General features: G+C 49.1%; 1 protein-coding gene across 1 annotated transcript in view; it reads right to left on the reverse strand.

Annotated features, from left to right (window-relative positions):
- Nucleotides 1-7871, reverse strand: part of LOC124476570 (cGMP-inhibited 3',5'-cyclic phosphodiesterase A-like) — a 29986-nt gene extending 22115 nt beyond the window's left edge. The window contains exons 1-2 of the mRNA XM_047033782.1: nucleotides 7799-7871; nucleotides 1272-1532 (exon numbers count right to left, since the gene is read on the reverse strand). Coding sequence (XP_046889738.1) covers nucleotides 1272-1532; nucleotides 7799-7849 — 312 coding nt within the window. The 5' untranslated portion in view covers nucleotides 7850-7871. The remainder of the gene's footprint in view (nucleotides 1-1271; nucleotides 1533-7798) is intronic.
- Between the last annotated feature and the right edge of the window lie 925 nt (nucleotides 7872-8796).

The raw sequence follows: 8796 nt of genomic DNA on the forward strand, positions 1-8796 counted from the left end.
TTACCCTCTCCCCGCCCAACACACACACACACACACTACCGTACCCCCATCTACTTCTCTCCTCAGGCACTTAGCATGGTGGCTAACTGAACTACACCCCCCCCCCCCCACACACACACACACACACGGGCGCTCCTCACCCCCACAACCGTAGAGGTGAGGCCTAATGACGACAGCCTCTGCGCGTGGTGGGGGAACAGTTTGGATTAGCTCGTTTTACAAAGTTTTTTATGTGTGCGTCTTGTCGGGCTAAAAATACATCCTGTCAGCCTTGGGACGTGATGACGGGGAGAACCATCAGCTCTACCCCGAGAGAGAGAGAGAGAGAGAGAGACATATGGATAGAGAGGCAGAGAGAGAGGGGCAGACAGAGAGAGAGACTGAGAGAGAGAGAGAGAGAGAGAGAGAGAGAGAGAGAGAGAGAGAGAGAGAGAGAGAGAGGGGCAGACTGAGAGAGAGAGACATAGTGAGGCAGAGAGAGAGGCAGAGAGAGAGAGAGAGAGAGAGAGAGAGAGAGAGAGAGAGAGAGAGAGAGAGAGAGAGAGAGAGAGAGAGAGAGAGAGAGAGAGAGAGAGAGAGAGAGAGAGAGAGATGAGAAAACGGTGTACATCTCCCTGAGATGATGGCTCTGATATAAATGACTGGAGTGTCGTCAATGAGGAGGGGAGGAAGGGGAGGTTCCTCTCTGTAAATATACACTCTGCCGTCCTGTACGACTCTCTGAGGGCCTTGTTCACCTTCACGGCTGCCCTCATCACTCCTCCCTACTCTGCCGACACACACACACACACACACACACACACACACACACACACACACACAGACACACACACTGTCTGCCTTTCCACATCTGTCTTGTTGACACAGCTGTGGATGTGAAAGAGAGAACAGTCTTCGAAGCATCAGACGTACACTGCCTGTTTCTCCTCTGGCTTCTGAGCCCAGTGAAAACATCCCCGTGTTCCGCAGTGGAAGACAGGGCGAGGGAGAGCGCGTTAGGCCATTCAGCCATGAACGTTCGGCCGTGCGAGTGCGTGCTTGTGTGTGTGCGTGACGTGTGAGAGTGTGTTTTATGTCACATGGTGGAAATGAAAGACATCCATGGTAAAGCTCCCATTGTGTTGGATAATTACCGAGTACTCAGGACAGTTCTTCACTTTGCAAAACAAATGCTGAAAGTTAAGAACCATTCATTTTCTGTTCATACAGTGCCCACTGCCATCCTGGTCCCCCAACGTAAACTCCAAATCCCATCATGCATCAGTGCCTACCTTGGGGAAGGGGATCTTCTCCCCCCTGTCGGGCCCCTCCTCAGAGTCAGAGCAGGTGTAGGCGTCGGCGAGGTTGAGCAGGGGAGCGAGGCGGGGCCGGTGCAGGGGCTGCAGGGTGAGCTGGGTGGTGAGCAGGCTGCTTACGGCCCTCAGCGACGTGCAGGTGTTGGCGGGGAGGGAGGGGTCCGCCAGCAGGTCTGAGATCAGCCCATGGGCCTCGCCCATGACGGAGATGTCCACCGTCACGCTGGTGCCAGAGGACTGTAGGGGGCGAGAGAGGCAGGGAGAGATGGAGAGAGAGAGAAGGCGGGAGAGAGGGATAGAGAGATGGAGGGGGAGAGAATGAGAGAGAGAGATGGAGAGAGAGCGAGAGGAAGTTGAGAGAATGAGGGAGGGATAGAGAGAGCAGGGAGAGAGAGAGAGAGAAAGAGAGAGAGAGAGAGAGAGAGAGAGAGAGAGAGAGAGAGAGAGAAAGAGGTGGAGAAAGAGAATGAGAGAGAGGGGATATGGAATAAGAGAAGAGGGGAGAGAGCGAGCAAGAAGAGGAGGGAGAGAGAAATATAATGAGAGAAGTAGAGAGAGGGAGGGAAAGAGGGGGTGGGAGAAGAGGGAAGGAGAGGTGAATGGCGATGTTAATGTAGATAATGCGAGGTGACGCTAACAGATGGATGGCACTGACAGGAGCGCCGAGAGTTCTGGTTTGGCGGGTGGTCGGCACGGCGACAGAAAGCATATGCCGGCTTCGCCCGCGTCGGGAGATAAAGAGGTTAGCGGTGACTTTCAGGTGACCTCACGTGGAGGTCATAAGTCCCTCCCCCATTTTCACTCAAAGCCAGACGTAGTGTTCCTTGCTCGATGGTCTCACTCATGATTTAGACTGACTATACTTCAACACTCATTTCTGAGGGTTCATGATGGGTCATGTTTCAATAAGAGACAGGGGGTCAGATGGCTGAGCGGTTAGGGAGTTGGGCTATTAATCATAAGGTTGTTGGTTTGATTCCCGGCCGTCAGTCAGTTGGCGTTATGATAGAGGTTGAAGAGCTAGCTTAAGATTCCCAAACAGCCAAAGTCTACACTACTGCTTTAAATATATATATATATATATATATATATATATATGAACTTTTAACTATTGTAGGAACATCCTAATGTTAATTCCTGGGTGATTCTAAACAATGCTCTTTGAGAACGCTTGTGTTTCCTCTTGCTATAGCAGTGCACAGAACCACCCGAGAACACAGCACTATTCACCTGAAACAATAGCTGAAACAGTGACAGCTATAGTGAAAGGTAAAAACAAAGTTGACATTAACCAGCCTATTATGGGATGTTATTGTAGTCTCTCGTGTAAACTACATAGGTGCTACTCTTTACCTTATATGTCTCCACTGAACCAACAGCACTTCTCAATGTCATCATCAACAGTAAATGTTTATAGTCCAGGCAGGAATGGATATAGTCACGCCACCGTATTTTAAACAGCTATTGGACAGGCCATTTGTAACAGCAGGTTGCATGCAGTTAAAATCCCCTCCTAGTGCTCAGCTAAGACTTGTTGGGGATTTGACCTTTAACCTTCAGGTTTACCACCAGTCCTAAACTCTCATTTGCCCATCAGGCTTTGTTAGGACACCACTGTGTGTTGTTCAGGGACTTGATTTGAGGGGAAAAGTGAGAAGTTCACAACGCCTTTCCTTGTGTCCCGCCGAAAGCGGTGACCACCACAGCTAAAAAAACCTGCCACTTATAACTGGAAGCACATTGATCTAATAAGCACTGTAGAGCTCTCCTCCTACTCTATCCAAAGAATGTTATCTGACTGCTAACCCACAAACTGCCGTTCTCTTTCCACACACTGCCAGGCACACAGAAATGCTGTTCTGGTTAACACGGCTAGAACTTAGGGCCCTAAGCGTATACTTTGCATTTGTTTTGGTTCAAAACAAGATGATTTATCTCATCTAGGGAGGAAGGAAGAGGAGGACAGAGGAGAGGCCAGAAAAGGAAAGGAGAGGAGAGGAAGACAGAGGAGAGGCCAGGAAAGGAGAGGACAAAGGAGAGGCCAGGAGAGGAGAGGAGGATAGAGGAGAGGCCAGGAAAGGAGAGGACAAAGGAGAGGCCAGGAAAGGAGAGGAGGACAGAGGAGAGGCCAGGAAAGGAGAGGAGGATAGAGGAGAGGCCAGGAAAGGAGAGGAGGATAGAGGAGAGGCCATCTAGGGATTCTCCAGTGTTGTCTGGAATTTAATGGTAGAAAAGCACCTCATAAACAGTTGTAGGTTTTACAGAGCTTTGACATTTTGCAATGTTTATATAAAAAAAAAGTATGCTTTAAAGTTCCGTATCATATTTCCATGTCAAAGTATTCAGAGACATTTTAAAAATGTTTATTCATGTGACCCCAGTCTTTTCGCACCAGGATCCCGATGTTAACAGACCTACTGTAGCTTCACAGTGTGACGTCATGACACCACAGTCTCAAACCACAAACCATTGGAAGGCCAGAGAAGGACTGCTGAACAGATGATCTCCTCTCCTCTGTCCTCCTCTCCTTTCCTGGCCTCTCCTCTGTCCTCCTCTCCTTTCCTGGCCTCTCCTCTATCCTCCTCTCCTTTCCTGGCCTCTCCTCTCTCCTCCTCTCCTCTCCTGGCCTCTCCTTTGTCCTCTCCTTTCCTGGCCTCTCCTCTGTCTTCCTCTCCTCTTCCTTCCTCTCCTCTGTCCTCCTCTCCTTTCCTTTCCTGGCCTCTCCTCTGTCCTCCTCTCCTCTTCCTTCCTCTCCTCACCCTTCTCCTCGTCTCCCCTCCCCTCCGGCGCAGATGCCAAGGCTGAGAAGTAAACACGCCTCTCAGCTCATCTGCCATGTGATGTAGACGAGGGCTGTGGACGGCAGCGGGAGTGGGGAGATGGCTCCCAGAGAACAGCTGTTTGGACAGACCCAGCCCTGACCCTGAGGGGGTCGCCTCATCTTTAAACAAGCACAGACAAAACACACACACACACTCCCTCTCTCTGTCTCTCTCTCGCGCACACAACAAGCCGCAACGCAAAAGGCGAAATAAAACCTGCCTGTCACGGCGGGTAACACACACACACACACGCAGATGAGAATGATGCAAGGCCTCATCCCAGACAGCCGTGGAAACGTGAAGCCAAATCCTCAGGATGGATACGTTGTTTTTGCACCGCAGAGAGTCGCTAACGTCGACAAAACAAAGTGTGGTGAAAGACTTGCTCCAGGTGCACTGGCAGGCCCAGGGATGTCTGCTGGGGGTCGCTGAGCAGAGGGCTGCTGAGCAGAGGGCCAAGCTGCACTGGATCCCCGCCACACGTTTCCTTGACAACCAAGAAGAACACTCTGATTTGGCCAGAGGCTTCATCTACCCTGTTCTGCTGTTGACCAATCCTCTAAGCTGTGGTCTTTGAACTGGTGAACCCACTACGGACATGTGACCGATAAAGTTCATCAACACCAACCACTCCACGAGCTAGAGAATGGAGGGGTTTGGGCCAACAGCTCACTGGTCACATGACAGATTAGCACCTAAAGACCAGTTCCCATAAACCAGGTCCCTGATGAACGAAAACAACGCTAAGCTTTCACTTCTGTGGAGCAACATCCTTCACCACTCACTTGCCCACTCCAGAAGTTGATTTTGCTAATACCCACAAAGACCACAACACTTAGCAACTGAAACAGCATGTTAATGTAGATGTAATGGCTGCTTAACGGAACGTGTATCTGTCTGGTTCACACACACACACACACACACATGTACATGTCCAGTACAATTACAAATGCACAGGCATATTCTGGACACTTATTTAGGAATTTGCTGAACTGGGATATTTCAAAATGAAAGGCTCTTAAAAAGGCCTAATTGTTTTGGCAAGAATAATTTCATTTGCACAAAACCTCCTGGATGTTTTAAAAATCCTTATAGTGAGGTCTTATATTTCAGTAGTACTGTTCCTGTAATGCCACTGATTGTATCTGTCTGCAAAGATTAGTTCAAGAGGAGCCTGGGAGATGGAGTTCTCTGGTTAGAATAACAGGGCAGCAATACAGTGTGAATCACAGCAGAGCCCTGTAACACTAAACTCTCTCTTCTCTCCTCTGTTACAACTGCTAAACCCAAACCAGCTCCCTCTCCCTCTCCCTCTCCCTCTCCCTCTCCCTCTCCCTCTCCCTCTCCCTCTCCCTCTCCCTCTCCCTCTCCCTCTCCCTCTCCCTCATTCGTTAGTACAACATCTTTCTCTCTCTCTCTCGCTTTCTTTCTGTCTTTCTTTCTCTTTCTCAAAGTCATTTCCTTCCTCTGGCCGAGGCAGGGTAGAGCCAGACCGCGCAAGTGGGATACAATTACACGCTATTCCATATTTTATTAAAAGGAGGAAAATCAAAACAAAACAAAAGAGTAACTGCCTCATTAAAGATTTACTGGGAAAGGTTGGCCCAATTGACCCCAAACATGCAGCCATACCATCTCCTAGAAGAGAGGACTTTTGTTTTTCCTCTTCTCTGTTCTGAATCTCTGGATTCCAGCCTTTTGGCTGAGGAGAGGATGATGGAGAGAGATAGAGAGAGAGAGAAGGCAGAGAGAGAGGGATAGGAGAGAGAGAGAGGGATAGGAGAGAGAGAGCCTTTTGACTGAGGAGAGGATGATGAATAGAGAGAGAGAGAGAGAGGGGAGAGAGAGAGGAAAGAGAGAGAGGGATAGGAGAGAGAGAGAGAGAGAGAGAGAGAGAGAGAGAGAGGGGGGGAGAGAGAGGGGAGAGTGAGAGAGAGAGGAGAGAGAAAGAAAGAAGTCAGAGAGTGAGGAGGAAGACATGAGAGGACAGGAAGACAGTCTGTTATAGATAAATATGTAGAGCGTAGATGTACACAGAGATGCAGCCAGCACATCTAACTGCACTGTCCCTTGTGAGTGATGAGTGGTACTGTGCTGTAGAGAGGCATTCATGATAGCAGTTGATCTTGAACAATACAGTACATTGTACATCCTGCAATAACACTTTGTCACAGCTGTGACAGTGGGATACACACCTTTTAGACCAGATGAGTAATACTAATGTGTACATTTAGCAGATGCTTTTTTTCCAAAGTAACACACACCAAAAGGGGGAATTTGAACCTGCATCATCTTCATCTACAGTCAAATGTTTTAACCACTCTGTCCCACTCTCTCCCTATTTTGACAATGTCGTCAGCGTTCATCTGACGGCAAAAGTCGTAACTTGTTCATGACTTCAGTATGCCATGGAACTGGGTATTCCTCAAATGTTCCAACCTGTACATACTACGTAGTGATATCTGACCCCACAACCTGTCTTTTGTCCAACATTCTCACCTAAAGTTCCAAAACCAATGTGTTCTCAAGTGGAGTATAAATATTTGAGTAGCTCTTTCCATACATGAGTTCAGTGTCGATCCTTAAGTTGAAACATCCACCGCAGGCTTCAGAGAGGGAAAAGGTGTGGTTGCGAAAATGACCCCACTAATGTGTTCTTGTTGGCAAATCCCCCCCCCCCCACCCCCTCCCACACCCCCAACCCCCCTGACTGAACCTCTACACCTCTACAAACGCAGTCTGAGACAGACCCCAAGCCAGGCCAGCACTCCCCAAGCTGACGGGTCAACCTGCATCCACTCACGACAAACCAATATGAGACGCAGACAAACATTTCAAAGACCGAAGATTTCAATGAACTTCACCAGAGGATACATCCACTTTCAGCAAAACTGGTTTTGTTTTGCGTTATGCTGTGGAATAAATGTGTCATTTGGTTTGCCGGGAAAAGTAAACCTTGCATTGCAAGACTCATTAGTTCTGCCCAGTGTTCCTGATTCTCCCCAAACCCCGGGCTTAGAGGCGAACCGTGCCAGCCATCAAGACATGGTGGGACCAGACACACCATCCATTCACTTGAGGATATCATCCTGATTGGAAGTATACAGGTCAGCACACTCACATAGGACCAAGCCAGAGCCAGCGACTTTGTTTGTTCCTCAGCAACTCTGGAGATGTTGCCCCCTGGTTCTGTTCAGTAGCTGTCCAATACATTGTGCTCTCCCACACACACACACACACACACACACACACACACACACACACACACACACACACACACACACACACACACGGTACCATGTGTACACACAAGCACAGAAAAGAATTGGTCAGAGTGACGTGTGAACCTGTCATAAACCCTCGGCTCGAGAGGTTTATTAGCGGTGGCTATTTTTGGGCCATATAATTACATAATGTGTGTGTGTGTGTGTGGGTGACAAAAGGATACATTTGTGCTTTATCACACAGTGTCTCCCACTCTGATTCTCTCTCTGTCTGTCTGTCTCTGTGTCTGTCTCTGTGTCTGTCTCTGTGTCTGTCTGTGTCTGTCTGTCTGTCTATCTGTGTCTGTCTCTGTGTCTGTCTGTCTCTGTCTGTGTCTGTCTGTGTCTGTCTGTGTCTGTCTGTGTCTGTCTGTGTCTGTCTGTCTGTCTGTCTCTCTGTCCATCAGAGAACACTGACCTGGGATCCCCGAGAGCCTCTCCTCTGGTCCCATTCTGAGTAAGGAAGCATCTGTTGGGAGACAGAGGGAGAAGGTCGGGATTCAAACCCATGTTGGGACATATTCAACAGTGACGTGTGTCAATGTGTTGACCCACAGTCTCATTTTACAGACATCTTCCCTGTCCCCAGCCCGAGGCAGCGATCTCCACAGCGACGAACAAAAGGACTTGAGGGCAGGAAAGAAACCAGGAACAGGAACAGGGGGAGGTGGAGGGGGAGGTGGCTTCATAACGGCTTTAAGGGCTGATCTGTTTTTCACTTTTCATTAAGCGCAGATTTTTCTAATTCAATTTCACAGTCAGGTTTGGTTGACTTGGGCTCCTGTCATAGTCTAATGGGTTAGAGGAGGCCGAGGACTTTCATGTTCTGTCATTTGCAGCCGCCGTGTCCTCCCACAGGCCTTGTAAAGCCATTTTCCACTTGACTCGGGAGTCGGCCTGGCGCGTCACCCAGAGCCTGCGTCGTCATCATCCCCCATCGCCATGACACTGCGTACAGCGTCACTCGTTTTGTCATCAGAAGGGCTTCACCCTAGGAGCACCTTCCACCCCCTTCCCTCCACCCCTCCCTCGCCCCAACACGGTGACACACAGCAACTGTGCGCAAAGGGTAAGTGCTGGTGGGAGAGCTGTATGATCGCGACAAAATGCTGGGTTTGTTTACAATGCGTGTGTGTGTTGCGGGGTGTCGTAGAGTGAAAACATGAGATCTTGGCTTGTGGTGTAGTCAGATATACAGTGCTGCTGTGCTGGCCTCGTGGTTCCCCACAGTGCAACAACGTTATAAACAAAGCATGGCATGGACTTCCTGTGGCCCTGTCAGCAGATTAAGGGGTGTTATAAGAAGCCCTAAATCAGATTGGACATGTTAGCCTCTGTGTGCTTAAGTTAAAATCCTCCCTCTGATTCAGAGAGAATGCAAAGACATTCGGTCTGACCGGTTTACAAACCACTAAA

Source organism: Hypomesus transpacificus, chromosome 14 (assembly GCF_021917145.1).
Source record: "Hypomesus transpacificus isolate Combined female chromosome 14, fHypTra1, whole genome shotgun sequence".
NCBI lineage: Eukaryota > Metazoa > Chordata > Actinopteri > Osmeriformes > Osmeridae > Hypomesus > Hypomesus transpacificus.